Source organism: Microtus ochrogaster, chromosome 5 (assembly GCF_000317375.1).
Source record: "Microtus ochrogaster isolate Prairie Vole_2 chromosome 5, MicOch1.0, whole genome shotgun sequence".
In the NCBI taxonomy this organism is placed as follows: Eukaryota; Metazoa; Chordata; class Mammalia; order Rodentia; family Cricetidae; genus Microtus; species Microtus ochrogaster.
Window position 1 is genome coordinate 48,251,308 of NC_022012.1, and position 16,204 is coordinate 48,267,511.

Genomic DNA, 16,204 nt, shown 5'->3' on the forward strand with positions numbered 1-16,204 from the left:
CTCTCTCTCTCTCTCTCTCTCTCTCTCTCTCTCTCTCTCTCCTTTTGTTGATTCTTTGGATCCTTAATTTATTTTTATACTGTGACTTTCTGTGATTCTTCAGGCAAGCCTACAGAGTACCACTTGACTTTGAAGGAAAATGATTTTACTCCATTCTCATTGGTGGGTTTCATCCTAGAAGAAACATTTCAGTACATCATCTTGTATTTTTTCCTCCTCATACCCACAAGTATTTTTATTTATTTATTGCTTATTTATTCATTAATTTATTTAGAAAAGTATTTATTTTCTAAATAAATTCTAATTTATTTAGAGAAGTTCTTTTATCAGTAAAGCCACCCTGCCTGTCCCAAGGTGTTTTTATATAACACCTAGAAAATGACCTAAACATATTATCTTTGCTTTAACTTCTTTTCAAGAATGTAGTTAAAATGTTATTTCAGTATCTGTAAAATAAGAGCATCGGAAATGTCATGATTTCCCAGGTGTCCTTCAAACTGATGCTTGGGTCTCCATTGCTCATGTCTCTCCCAGAGTTAGTATCCGCACCGATGCTAAGAAGAAAACGTCTCTTATGACGTGAGAGAAGTGTTTCAGAACAAGTCATGGTTTAGAGACCCTTACTTGCATTTGGTTTAATTTCATTTTTATTTTTGAGACAGGTTCTCAGTGTGTAGAGCCAGCAGATTCTCCTGTTTCTGACTTCCTTGTCCTGGGATTAAATGCATATAACACTATACCTGGCATGCATTAATTCAAGAAAAGCACCTAAATTAAAGAAGTTAAAATTAGTCAAGCACACATATTACAGGGAATACAGTTAATTTGGTAGGCAGTGTTGAAGAAAGTGGACGTTGCATGTTTTAGTAAGGTAACTCAAGAGCCTCAATTATGGAGACCATCTGACAGAGTCTCTGGATTTCCTGAGCTCTGCTAGTTTGTCACAGCTAAACTGTCCTTAAAACTAGATACATGTTTCCCTTTACTGATTCTCTTGCCTCCTGGTTCCCTAAGCTTCTTCCATTCATAGGTCCATCTCATCATCCATGCCATGCAATCCCAGCTCCTGATAAATCTGTGTTCCATTTACTACAGCATCTGGTGGCAGGAGGTTGGGTCCTGTCCTCCTGATAATTTTTAATTTTCACAATCACAATAGGGTCTCATTACATACCCTGAAGGCTGATATGTAGACCGGGCTGTTTTCAAAATCATTCTAAGATCAAAGAATTGCACACCAGCCAAGTTGGTATCAGCTTACTGCTCCGCCCATTTGCCGTACTCAAGTGCACAAAAGAATTTGTGTTCCAGTCACATAGGTTTTAAAAAAATTATTATTGTTTTACACAGGGCCAAACTATATAGCCTTGGAAAGTCCAGAGTTTTCTATGTATGCAGATGATGCCCATCTCCCCCTTGTGGTTCAACCAAGTTCTGCTGTTCACAGAATCTCAAGCTTACATGTGATGTTCAGCCCCACCTTTCCCTTATGCAAAAGGTGTGTGTGTGTGTGTGTGTGCGTGCGTGTGTGTGTGCATGTGTGTGTTTGTGTGCATGTGTGTGAGAGAGACTTTGGAGGCCAGAAGAATGTGTTGGATCCACTGAAGCTGGAATTACAGACAGTAGAAAACCAACTGACAGTTTGTCCTCTGACCTCTGACCTCTCCATTCTCATTGTGACACACATGTCATCCACTCCCCACTAAATAAAAAGTATCGCACACATGGCTCCCCTTCCCGACCACATACAATAAGCATCAGAGAAACACCGCTGGCGTTTTTTGACACAGGCAGCAGAATCCCTGTGAGTGCCAGACTGAGAAGAGAGAGGAGCAAGAGTAGGTGGAGTTCTGTTCCTACAGGATTGAAGTTGCACGGTTCCACACCACAGCCCAAGCCCGCCCTATGCTAGACCGTGGTACTGGCACAAGTGTCTAGACCAACAGTTCTCAACCTGTGGGTCACAACCTTTTGGCCCCGGGGGGTCAAACAACCCTTTTGCACGGGTTACATATCAATTATACTGCATATCAGATATTTACATTATGATTCATAGCAGTAGCAAAATCACAGCTATGAAGTAAGAATGAAATGATCTTATGGTTGGGGGTCACCATGACCTGAGGAACAGCATTGGGGATGTTCAGAAACTCTCGTCTAGACAGACTAAGGGACTCTCCGATCAGTAACAGAAATACAGGAAGATTTTTGTTGTTGTGTTATTTTTGCTTTTTGAGGCGGAATCTGTGTAAGTCTGTCTAAACACTTGTGCCAGTACCACAGAGTGTGGCTATGTGAACCAGGCTGGTCTTGAACTCCCCAAATTCCCCACATGTTCCTCATGGGTGCCGACATTAAAGACATAGGCCTCCACACTCAATTTAGTGCTTCTTATGTTAAATGTTTGATGCTATCCAAAACCCATGTAGAGGTAAATGAAAGGTGGCTAGCATCTTATTTGATAAAATACATAGGAACAATTTTTAGACAATCAAATACTTTTATGTTGAAAAACTCAGACTGTAGAACGACTACAAAACTAAAATTCAGTTTCATGGGGCTAAAGACATGGCTCAGGAATTGAGAGTAACAGTTGTTCTTCTAGAGACATGAGCTCAATACCAGTCCCTAAGTGGCCGCTGACGGCAGAGGGTAATTCCAGGACCAGCACAGACATTAAGGACAAACCTGGCTCCTCTCTTAATCCTAAGCCTAACTAGAAAACTAAGTGTAGAAACAGGACCATTACTGTCCTTAGCCCCAACTACAACCAAATCCTACCGTAGTTCACTATAACCTTAGAAACAAAAAACTATCCCTAGCCCTAAAACTAACCACAGGCACAGTCATAGCCCTACCACTAACCCCAATCCTAACCCTAAACCTACCTAACACTGACCTTGACCCAAACCCTCATTAACCCCAATCAACAGTAGTCAACACCCAAAATCTAAACCCAAATCTATCACAAACAATAAAACTAGCTCTAAAACTAATTGTAATATGGTGTGGGAGATCCTTCTGCTTGTGTGTTGCTTTTATTGGTTAATGAATAAAGAAATTGCCTTGGCCTATTGATAGGGCAGACTCTAGTAGGTGGGGAAAACTGGACTGAAAGCCGGGAGAAGGAGGGCAGAGTCAGAGAGACGCCATGTAGCCTTGCTGGAGACAGATACTGGAACTTTAGTTGGTAAGCCATAGACACATGGTAATATACAGATTAATAGAAATGGGTTACATTAATATGTAAGAGATTAGCCAATAAGAAACTAGAGCTAATGGGCTAAGCAGTGATTTAATTAATACAGTTTTTGCATGATTATTTTGGTTCTAAGCTCGCAGGGTAGCTCGGAACCAACAGCAGCCATCCTCCAACAATAATACAACTTCCAACGGTAGTTGTAGCCTTAACCTAATGTTACACTGAGCATTATTTCTAGTCCTAAATCCCAAACTAGTCACAACCCCTAATCTTACCATAACCGCATGGCTTTATTTGTAAGTTGACATCTAGACTGAAACCTAAATTGACTGCTAACATTACCTTAAGCCTACAACTAACCATAAGTATACTTGGAAACCAGACTCACCCTAAAGCTACAGTTAGAGTTAATCATAACCCTAACACAAGAGCTAAAGGCAACCATAGTCTAACCAGCACTAATGAAGCGTCAATGACCTAGAGCCTCAGGGGACCAAGAAGCTCTGGACAGGAAAGTTGGTTTGACTGATGACAACCATGGAAGGTTTTCATAAGAGACACACACACACACACCAAACCCACTGGCCTCTACCATTTCCAGACTGAAGGGGATTTGACCTGTAGTTGGACTGTTTCATTCCCAGAGTACCCCCCTTCCATCCTACAAAACCCTAAGACCCCTGAGCCATGTGGGCCCAGTCTCATTTTGGTGGAGAGACTATGGCCCTTGAACTGCTCGGATTAAAGGAGCAATTCTGCTTGCACAGATGTCTGCAGTTCCTTCCTACTTTGCCCTAGTGATCCTGACCTAAAGGTAAACATATCCAAGAACTTAACTGTACCATGAAACAAAGCTCTCCACCTAACACAGACACTGGACCCAATGCTAGTGTTACTCACAAAAGGAATGCTGTCAGCTGTCCTAGCCCTAAACATACCCCAAACTCTATCTCAAATCCTAGCCCTAACCCAAACTTAACACAAGTTCTAACCCTAGACCTAACTTGAATACCAAATACAACACCAGCTCTCACCTTAATAGAACCCTGTATACTAGAACTAAATGTGTTCCTAGATGCAAAAGAAATATAACCCAATCTCCAACTCGAACACCAAATCTAGGTCTCAAACTAACCTTAACACTAGTTCCATCACGAACTGTATACTACGTTAGCTCTTTCGCTACTGTATAATATGCTAGTTCTATCACTTACTGTATTCTAAACTAGTTCTATTACATACTTTATACCAAGATCTAACCAATCCCTGTCAATAATGCAAATGATAGCTCTGCTACCAAGCCTAAACTTAATTCTAAACCTAGCTCTATCCATAAATCCAGTTATAACACCAAACTTAAAGAAATACCAAGTCCTAACAATAACCCTATGTCTCACTAGCCCTAACCTTAAAAATAGCACCAATATAATTCTCAGCTGTAACCCAAACCCTAACTTACCTGTCACTCAAATAATGACCTCCTACTTCTAACCTTATTGATAAGCTTAGAAATATAGCCAATACTGTTCCAAGTCCTAAAACAACTTCAGGCATAACCATAACCCAAAACCTGCATCTGCCACATTCCTAACCCTAAGCCTAAGCTACCACTATCCCTAGCCCTAGAATTAGAAATAACCCTAATACCAAACATAACTCTAAATTAACCACAAATGTGAACAAACTCTAACCCTAACCTTAGAAACAAAACCAATGGTGTGTGTACCTAACTCAAATGTTATATTAAAAATATTCCTAAAATTATCTATACAAAGCCATAACCCTACCCTAACCGTAACCCTAACTGTCCAAGCCCTAACCCTAATCAAATTCCTAAACTAACCCCCGGCACTTAACACTAAACCTAACTCACAGTCTAACCCTAACATTAACCCTAATTAGACCCTACTCAGAACCCTACTTCTAATTTGGCATCTAGCCTGGATACCAAAACTCGTTTTAAAACACAACCACAAACTGATCTCTAACAGTCACTGTACCCTCTACCCGACTGCTACGCTGAGCTAATTCGCTAACAGAGGTCTATCTGTGAAAGGGTATCAGAAAGTCATGAATCTCACCTATTAGAATTTCTCACTACAATAAACTTGGACATTTGTTTCATGAAGATCTAATAAAGAGGAATGGTAGACACTTGTTCTTATAAACCAAGTCATTAAGTTTCATTTCCAAGCTCAACTGAATCTTCCAAAACAATGCTTTTGTCATCAGCTAGAAGCTCCCTTCCCTACAAGAGACATTTTTTACTGTGCAATTAGAATTTTGATATTCAACTCTGTGGCCCAATGTTAGAATTATTTCTGATGGCCTATTGTGAGCACCGTTTACTAGTCCTGCCTTTCTTGAGTTCTTTGTTCTGGGAACCATTTACTGTTGATTTGTGTCCAGGAGCAGTTATCACGTTAGCCCAGCACAGTGACGAAATGGCCAAAGTTGCTCTGTGTACGAGTCAGTGATCTCATTCTTGCCATCTTACTCAGTGCAGAAGCATCTGCAAACGTGTCAACACTGCTTCCACATCAGCTGCCCCCTCCAGACATGCTTACAATGCAAATGTCTCTCGTCTTCAGCTGCAGTGTCATTGGTTACAGATCACAATGTAGATTTGTGTGGTGGTGAAATAGCAGAGCTGAGTTTAGAAGCCTTGTCCCTTACCTTCAGATAAATCTCACAACCGAGGCTTGGACTGTTTTATTTTTACACATTGAGATGGCTATAAAAACTACTTTTCAGATCTTTTGCTACAGGGGTGCAATCAACAGCCCTAACTGATGTGTCTCTGGATCTGCAGTATTCTAAGGCCCTTGGTGCAGCTGCTCAAGAATGTTCCTGTCGTGAACTATTTTATGTTGGGCACAGTGTTTTTAGATGCAGATGAGGTAGAAGAAGGGACTTTGTCTGTCTTGAGGTGCTGCGGATAACCCGGTTACATGAACTGGAGGGAGGCAATGAGCAATGATATATGTTACAACCTCCCCCATGTGGGCAGAGGCATAAACAAAATGAGAATCACTGTTAATAGAAACCTGTACAAATTGAACTCTCCCCAGAGAGGGGACATGAATAACACCAGTCTGCCAGAGCATTGGGAAGTAACCCTCCAGGGTTATTGCCACCGTGCATGACAGTCCGAAAAGGAATGCAGTGGGTGCATTGATTACCTATCTGCCCAGCTTGTTCCGGGGAAATAGCAAATTCCTTTTATAAAGGGATGTTTTGATGGTACAGAGCATGACTCTCATGGGTTTTTATCAAGACAGACTGCAGAGCAGCACCCACAATAATACATCATGCATCGGCTGTGCTTTCCCTTCAGCCGATGGCCTGGGGAGACTTGAACGTAACCGAATGTGGCCAACATAGTGAGGACGCTGGAGGCAGCCTGCCCCGAAATCCTGGCTCCTACGGAAAAGATGGCTTCACTCTCCATCTGGGGTTCCACCAACACGGGTTATCTCCAAGACCTGTGCTACTCCGACTACACGAGAGCAGTCACTGTAAACATTGATGGGGAAAAACGAACGTCTCTAAAATCATGCGAGCTGCAGAGAGTTCTGCTTGGAGAGCTGAAATGTAGAATGTGTTTTATTTCAGAACCCGAGGAAGAGTGGTAGGCAGTCATATTGTTGCCAGAGGCCTCCGTACGGGTAGAGACTGTGTGACCTTGACAAAAATAAACCTGTGTGTGGTTGAAAAGTGTAACATCCTGAATGGTGGAAAATGAGAATCCAGCTGCGGGCGGGGGGGGGGGGGGCGCAGGTAATTAGCAGGTATTGTCAGGCAGTGGACTGTCGTGGGCTGATATGGTTGTTCTCCTGAATATGGGGCGATGGTTATTTCTGTCTCTCTACCTAGAATTTATATAGCGCATTCGTGTCCCTTCAAGATCAATTTTGCCCCCAAATCATACATAGTAAGGGGTTAGAAGTTAGAATGTTCCAAATGCAACCATTCCAAAATGCGCTGCATTGCCAGAGTAGCCCAGAATGGGGTCATAGTTGCTTCCACTTCAGCTAAAGTCATCCTAACCTCTTTTGAAATGGCATGAAGAGGGATTGGCATTATCTTAAAATCTGGAAAGGTGTAGGAACTTTCTGGGTAATAAGCTTAAGAGAGAGTCTGGGTCAATTACTGTCTCCCGACAGTTCTTAGAAGCACTAAGAGGTCTGAGACAATCCTTGCCCATTTCTACATTTCGAGGGCTTAGAGAATATTCCTCTATAATTATACCTAGATATTGGACTACAGATGTCTTTTGAAACTTTTTTCTGGAGTAATTTGAAGACTATGGGCCTAAAAGCTGCTTTTGAGATGGACACAGTTAGCTGCCAAAATTCAGAAGTCAGAATGGCTGATCAGAAGATCGTCTACATAGCAGTTAATACAGGCCTTAGGTTTTTGTCATACGTGGATAGGTAGCCTCAACAGATTCCTGACTCATAGCAGGGCTGCTTCTCATACTCTAGAAAAGAATCTTCCATTGGAGGCAATGTGCCGGTAGATTAGGTTAAAAAAAAAAAGTTTATTGAGCACCTTCCTTTGTCTAACCTTGGGGGATAACATCAATAGGGCTATTTTGAATTTAAGTATAATATCAAACCAAGTTTGAGGTAACTGAGTCAGAACTTTAGTTTTCTCTGTATAATCTCCGTCTATTACCTCTGGGTGGAGCTGCAGTCCCCATAGGGTCTGGTTGCCTCTTCCTAAAATAAACTCTCCTGTGCCAGCAGGGATGGCTTGGGTCCCACGTTAGAGGCTGTTTAAGACATGCTGTAGCAACGAGGTAGGATCCTCTGCTGCCCGAGGCTGCTCTGGAGAGCTGATGGATGACGATGTAGTTAGTGGCTGAGGGTCAGCTGTCTGCTCTGTTGGTTCATGGAGCCTTCCCAGGGGACAGCCCTTAGAATTTGATGGTGCTAGGGCAGGCCCCATTCCCAGCCCTGTCAGAGGTTGCCCATGTATATGTGTGAATGGAATTTGTTAATCCAGGGGATTCTTCTCTGACATCGTGGGCATAAACCAAGGGGCGATGCAGGTCATCCAGATGGTACTGGGGCCTGCTTGCTTTTTAATTTTAAATCCATGTGTTAATCCCGACTTCTTTGCTCAGGTTCTCCCTCCTTCTGCTCCTCACTGGGACCTTGAGAGCTCAGTCCAGTGCTCCAGTGTGGGTCTCTGTCTCTATCGGTTTCTCAGGAAATTCGGGATCAACCTACCCCTGGACCCAGCAATACCACTCCTGGGAATATACCCAAGAGATGCCCTATCAAACGACAAGAGCATTTGTTCAACTATGTTCATAGCAGTATTATTTGTAATAGCCAGAACCTGGAAACAACCTAGATGCCCTTCAATGGAAGAATGGATGATGAAAGTGTGGAACATCTACACATTAGAGTACTACGCTGCGGTAAAAAACAATGACTTCTCGAATTTTGCATGCAAATGGATGGAAATAGAAAACACTATACTGAGTGAGGTAACCCAGACCCAAAAAGATGAACATGGGATGTACTCACTCATAATTGGTTTCTAGCCATAAATAAGGGTCACGGAGTCTACAATTGTTGAACCTAAAAAAGCTAAGTAAGAAGGTGAACCCAAAGAAAAACATATAGCTATCCTTTTGGCTATGGTAAGTAGACAAAGTTGCCGGGGGGAGAATTGGGATCTTGGGGGTGGGATGGGATGGGGGTAAGGGGAGATGGGGAGAGAAAAGGGAGAAGGGGAGGATGGGGGGAACTTGGGGAAAAAGGATGATTGGGATAAAGTAAGGTTGGATAGGGGAGCACGTAAGCACAATTCTTAGATAAGGGAGCCACCTTAGGGTTGGCAAGAGACTTGAACCTAGAGTGGCTCCCAGGATCCCAAGGCGATGTCCCCAGTTAGTTCCTTGGGCAGCTGAGGATAGGGAACCTGTAATGAGCCTATCCTATAGCAATACTAACGAATATCTTGCATATCACCATAGAACCTTCACCTGGTGATGGATGGAGATAGAGACAGAGATACATTTTTATCTTCTTGAACAAAGTGCATGTTCAAGTGTGTGTGTGTTGGTGTGTATATGTCTGCTTGAGTGTCTCTATGCATATGTTTGTGTATTGTATGTCTGAATTATGTGTGTGTGTTTGTGTGTGTCTGCTTGTATACATGTGTGAATGTGTGTTAGTGGATGTCTATCTTTTGCGTGTATGTATGTGCATATACATGTGTTAGTGAACTGCTGTGTTGTGTGTGTGCACGCATGTGATTGTGTTAGTAGATTGCTGTGTAAAATGTATGTACATATGGCAGTGGATGTCTGTGTTATGTGTGTGTGCCTGTGAGTGTGTTAGTGGGTTGCTGTGTAAAATGTATGTGCACATGGAAGTGGATGTCTGTGTTATGTGTGTGTGCCTGTGTGTACATCAGTGGATGTCTGTGGCAGCGAACTAAGAGCTTTATTGATTTTCATGTTTCCTCTGACCAGTGATATGTATGATGGGAAATGTAGCTAGTCTCCTCCATTTTTCAGTTCTGTTTTGCTGTCTTCCTACAATAATATTCTCCTGGATTTTTTAAATTAAATTTTGTTCATAAATTTGAAAAACTTGAATCCCATAAAGTTTTTGTGGTCTACTGAGTCTTGAGGCAGTTCTGAGAGTATACTTGCAACAGGGCAGCTCTTTCAAAAGCCAAAATCTACTTACCTTCAATCAAATTTCTATTTGCTTCTAAGAAGCAAAATTATGCTATAAATTTTTACAAGAGTATCACCATCATAGATAAAAATGTATAACCTAAACTATTGATATGTAAGTTACAGATCAAGATCAAAAGGGAGAAATTTCCTGATACTATTTAGTTACTGAAAATGTGCAGAATATTTAGTTACTGATAATACACAGAATACTCAGAACACAACATATGGAGCTCGACTTTATAGTTTATTTATATTAGTTAACTAGCCACATAATATGTAATTTATTAATTGCATTAGGTGACTATACGTGGGTATCTATGTTATTCTGTTAATTAGTTTTGAGTTCCAAAGCCAGTCTTCAATATTCCGCTGTGTGGCATTGGGGTTAGAACTCCAGAGTCATGTACCTGCATTGCCAGGTTTCCTGTTGGCTCTACAGTTAGGGAGTTTGCAGGACTCAAGCGGGGAGGAGATAGTCTGCTTGCGTTGTTTGCTCCAGTATCCCATAGCAACACTTCTTTCCTTCAGCAGCGGCAGCCGAATCTAGTTAGTACTTGCTCTAATATTTGTGGACCGGCTTTGTCATAGACTCTAAGTGTCTTCAGCACCAGGCGGTTGGCATCAATGCCTCTGCTCACAGGTTTGCTCTTACTCCATAGAGGCTCATCTGGGACACCAAAGACTTCAGCAGTAGATAAAAGCCAAGTCCCTCCCTGAATGCCAGGTCTTCCCTTCCTTGGGGACTCTCCTAACATACTTTTGAAGTGGTTCTAGCCTTGGGTCTCTGTTTCTGTGGTTGCTACCTTGTGATGCCTGGAAGTCTGTGGTCATTTGGAGCTTATTCAAGCCGGTTTGCAGCGGGTGAACTTGCCATTCTCAACTTTCTCCACAAATTACAGTTAAGCTAAAAACCAAACTAAGTCAAAGCTAATGGGCTCTTGTTAATTTTGCTTAATCCCAGTGTTACTGAAGAATTATGAAGGAAGAAAGAAGGAGGGGCCAAGAAAACATTCAACGCCTTTCCTTTAATTAGGAACAAATCAAATATGTCTGGTTTCTCCCCCTCTTAGTCAATATAATAGAGTGCTGGATGTCTTAACTCAATAAGACATGTGAAGGCAATAAAAAGGACACAAAGGATTCAGTGTATTCTTATTTGCAGATGAGAGGATTCTGTACATAAAAGATCCCGAAGAGTCCATGAGGCATATCCCACACTGGTAAACACATCCACAAAGTAGCAGGACTCAAAAATAGCACTAAAAAATACATAGCCTTTCTATATGAAATGACAAGAACACCAAGGAAGAAATTAGGGAAACAATTAAGTTCGCAGCAGCCTTAAAAAATCATGGAACAAATATGACTAAGGAAGTGAAAGACTTGTAAGATAAAAATCTTAAGACACTGAAAAAGGACACTGAAGATTATACCAGGAGATGGAAAGAGCGCCCATGCTCCTGGATCGGCAGGATTAACACCACAAAAACAGCCGTCCTACAAAAGGCAACTTAAAGATATAATGCAATTCTTATCAAAATTTAAGTGCAATTCTTTACTGAAAAAAAAAACCTTAAATGTTATATAAAATATGAAAGACTCATGACAACCAAAATCCTGAACAGCAAAAGGATGGCTGGAGTGTCAGCATCGAATATTTCAAGTCATACTCAGGGCATACTCAAAGGTCTCTGCATCCTATATCCTCATTCGTTTCCTTCTGGGGTGATGGGACATCCTGACCAAAAGCAGTTTGGGAAGGAAAATTCTTATTTCTCCTCCCAGATTAAAGTCCTTCATGAAGTTAATTCAGTGAATGAGCTCAGAGTTGGGTCCTGGAGGCAGGAACTAAAGCAGAGGCCCCGGAGGGTGCTGCTTTCTGGCTTAGTTCCCATGGGTTACTCAGCCTGAGTCCTTATACAAGCTTGGGTATCCTACCCAGGAATGACACCATTTCCGGTGAGCAGGGCCTTCCACATCAGTCTCCAATTGAGAAAATGCCCTAGAGCTTTGCCTGCAACCTGACGTGGGCATTTTCTCAATAGTCTTCTTTCCAGAAAACTCTAGCTTGTGTCAGGTTAACAAACACTCAACCAAGACAACAGGCGCCTTGTCATACTAAACACTGGCATACTAAAATATTACTATTAATTCATAACCTTTCCTTTTTTGTTTATCCCTAAGATCTCAAATTAATATCAACGTCACACTATAATAAAGCATAGTATAATGTTTAAAGTCCCACAGCATGAAAAAATTCAGTCTCTTCAAAGTACCTCTAAAGTGGCTCTAAAATGCCAAAGTTTGGGCTCCTTTCAAGTCACAAACAAGTTAGATAAGAATCGGGGCACAGCCCCAATCAGAGACCAGAGAGAACCAGGAGATAGTGAAATCAGAGCCAAATCAAAGGTTAAGAGCAGAAATTAAATCCTGTAGCTCAATGTTCCACATCTGGGACTGACTGAGACCTTGGTGTGGGCAGTTCCGTCTCTCTGTGTCTCCGCCCACGGCACACTCAGCTCTCCCCATCCACTCTAATCATAGATTACTATTAATGTCATCAAAGAGCTTGACAGCAAATTAAAACACAATCCAAGTTTTAAAAGGGCAAAGGCGAGAATAGAAATTCCTCAAAAAGAGGCATACTGATAGCCAAAATATTTGTAAAAATGATTAAAATCATTAGTTATTAGGAAAATACACATCAAAATCACAGTGGGATTTTACTTCTCTGAGGATGCAATGATAATATCAAAAAGACAGAGGATGACAAGGAGGAAAGGGAAATTTTACATAGTGTTGCTGCAGATGCAACACAGAGCGGCCATTGCAGAACACAGAGCGGCTGATCCCTGTGAAGTAAGGGACAGAGCTACCATCTACCCCAGAAACCATGTTCCTGTATACCTATGCAACGTCAATGGAATAGTCGTGTTGAAAACAGATACGGGCACTCCCATGTTTATTGCAGCAATATTTGCAATAGCTAAGACTCAAAGCACCATCGACAGATGAGCAACAGTGACATTTGAACAGAACAGAATGGTTTTTATTGTAAAAAAAAAAATTCTGACATTTGCAGCAATATGGACGAAATTACAAAACTTCATGTTAAGTGCAATGAGCCAGACATTGAACAAACACTGTGTAATTCACAAACAGGAAATACTTCAGAAGTTGTTACCTAAGAAAGAAAAAGTGGGGTGAGAAGTGGAGAAGGAAAGGGATGGGAGAAGTTGATAGTTACATCGAAAAATTCTACTGTTCGGTTTCATAATAGGGTCATTATAGCGAATAATAATGTGCTACATGTTACTAAATGTTACTAAATAAAACATTATATTCTGAATAATCCTTTCAGGAAAAAAATAAATATTTGTGATAGATATGCTAATTACACTATTTGATAATACAATATATATATATATATATATAGCTACTGAGGCTTGACACCACAACAGATGCTTAGAAATATTACAGATCAGTTATAAATAAAATTTTAGCACAGAATCCCCACACCCCACAAAACATACTTTATCATCTCATTAGGGAAACTGAAAACTACTCATCCAAATGGCAAGTTTCTCATGTAAGATGAAATGAAAGGAGGAGACACGGAGGAAGTGCGTCAGCACAGCCGGAGAAGCGGAATGACTGTTGAACAGATGTAGCTGGAGACGAAAGTGGAGAGTCTGGGAGACCAGAGAGAACCGGGAGATAGCGAAAGCATTGCTCTTCCTACACGGAGAGTCACCACGGGCTCTGGATAGGTGTCCTCAGTCCACGTGCAGAGTAAAGGGAACAAAGTCACCTTGACTCTCATTTCTCTCAAAGCAGGCAAGGAACTCTTGCTTTTCCTTTTGTTCTATTTTTTTTTCCTCTTCCAACTCCCCTTTTCTTTTTCATTTCCTCTATATAGGTCAGGTTTGTCTCAACCCTACTCTGTGGTTCAGACTACCAAAAAAATTATAATTCTCATATTTCAGCCTCTCTGGTACTGTGATTATTAAATATGCCACAACAACAGACACCAAACCCATCAATCAGGAATAGTTATGCCCCGTCTATTTATTATATACAATCACTGGTGTCTGTTGCACAAAATCAAGAATGTGAGTTGTCCTGTTTGGTCCTCACAACAGCCCTGTGAGGTAGTCAGGAAGCATCATGTCTCCGGAACACAGAAGATAGAGTCCGTAGTGGCAGGATGGATACCCAAGCCCATGTCTTCTGTGTCCTAATCCAGGATGCCTTCCACTGTAAGATGACCTGAGCTCACGGTGGTGAGCACAGCAGGCTCCCTGCTTAGAACCCTTGACTGTTCTTTGAGCTTGCAAACACAGTTCTTTCAGACTTGCAACCTCATGCCCTTGCTCAGAGTGTCAATGCACTACATCTGGGTTAAGATCAGCATCAGAAGGATGAAGAGGATGGAACTAGAACATCTGGAATGAGGGTTGCTGCTTGATTCTTACGGGGCCAGGTTGACATGTTCTAACTTCAAAGCAGCAAAGTCCAGGAGACAAGAAGCCATTCAGAGGATCTTCTCATCTAACAATTTATTGATTCCTTCACAAATCCTCTTGAGATTGGGCCTGCAATTTCCATGTGGACCATAGAGAGTGGAAAGGAACTCCACGTCAGCAAAGTGGTTGAAGACATGGTTTATGCGTCCATGGGTTCTGGGTGTCAAATGTCGCTGCACCAGTTCGTGGACCAGGTCCTTGCATTCATGCAGCAGCTTAGATAGCACGCTTGTATCAAAGGTATATTCTACTTCATAGAAGCTGACCATGGTCATGGCAGTCTGGTTCAGCTTCTTCCGCAGTTTCTCCACAATTACAACTTCCTCCTGACTGAACTGCTTGTTCCGGTAGAGGATACCGATTTTGATGGCCACCTTGACTGAGTCTTTCATGATCTTGTGGGCTTCCTTCTTGCTATGCGTGTGCTCCTCGGTGACTTTGTACAGCTCGTCAAAGATCTCACTGCTGGTGTCATCAATCAGCATGTTGGCTACAGTTTTGCTGGCTATTTTGCTCAGGATCTTCTTCTGGGCTTGAAGGGCAAGACTTTTTGAGCTGAACACATTAGGACCTATGGTAAAGAAATAAGCACATGTAGGACTATGAGAACTGTTGCATTTTTTTTGCAAGTAAAACACATTAAGTTAATCTTACACCCTTTGAACACAAGCTAATGTCTATATCCACAGACGATCTCCCAAGTGCTTAGATTATAGGCGTGTGTCACCGTGCCCTGCCCACCAACATTTTTTATTAATTTTATATTGCATTTATTTGTGTTGTGCGTGTTTATGCACACACATAATGTGTGGACACACATGTTATGGTCATGGGGCAGCTTTGTGGAGTCTCAAAGGATGAACTCAGTTTTTCAGTCTTGGTGGCAAGCACCCTTGCAACAACCGAATCAATCTCATCAACCCTCATCACTGTTCCTGGCAGCACAAAGAAAGACACTTTATGGGGAAACAGACATCAAAACCACCAGCTGACCTGCCCTCTCCACATGGGCTGGATCCTTCTGAGAAGTTTCTGAATGCTACTCAGGACACTCATCCATCTGTTCTGGAATCGTCTTCCCCTCTTCCAGACCAGGTCTTACCAGTTTAAACCCAACCAACGCACGAGGCCTCTCTGACTCGACTACTTACCAAAGGTTTCCCTACAGCCACTGGAAACTATTCATTTTTGCAACTTACATAAGACAGAATTAGTGCATGTGCTCAGAATGTAGACAACTTCTAGGGACTATATGGACAAGTTGATAGTGGAAATCTTTGTTTGTTTTTGCCTGAGCCTCAGGATCCATGTTTTATTGAATCTAAGATACGTTATTTTCATTTTCAAGGTCTTGGAAATTGTGGCATGCTCCAGATGCCAGGCAGCTGTGTGCTGGGGTTGTCATTGCCTGTATGTTCAACTTACACGACACAGTCAGAAATTTGGGAGGAAGTCAAAGAACTCTGTTAAGAATAATACCCAACCAATGTTTACTTGTTTATTAGTTACTTAATTTAACTGTTTATTTTTATTTTTGAGGTAGGGTCTCACAGGGTGGGGATTTAGCTTAATGGGAGGGCAGTTCCTTAGCAAGCACAAGGCCCTGGGCATGGTCCACAGCTCCAGAAAAAAATAGACAAAAAAGAAAGTCACAGAGCTGGAGAGATGGCTCAGTGGTTTAGAGCATTGCCTGCTCTTCCAAAGGTCCTGAGTTCAATTCCCGGCAACCACATGGTGGCTCACAACCATCTGTAATGAGGTCTGGTGCCC

At 41.9% G+C, this 16,204-nt stretch overlaps 1 protein-coding gene across 2 annotated transcripts in view; it reads right to left on the reverse strand.

The window, feature by feature from the left end:
- Positions 1-12,930: 12,930 nt before the first annotated feature.
- The window catches only part of Tnfaip8l3 (TNF alpha induced protein 8 like 3), a 65,275-nt gene continuing 62,001 nt past the window's right edge, over positions 12,931-16,204 (reverse strand). For both annotated transcript variants that reach the window (XM_026778912.1, XM_005347364.3), the window contains exon 2: positions 12,931-15,005. In XM_026778912.1, the coding sequence (XP_026634713.1) occupies positions 14,443-15,005 (563 nt within the window). In that variant the 3' untranslated portion in view covers positions 12,931-14,442. The remainder of the gene's footprint in view (positions 15,006-16,204) is intronic.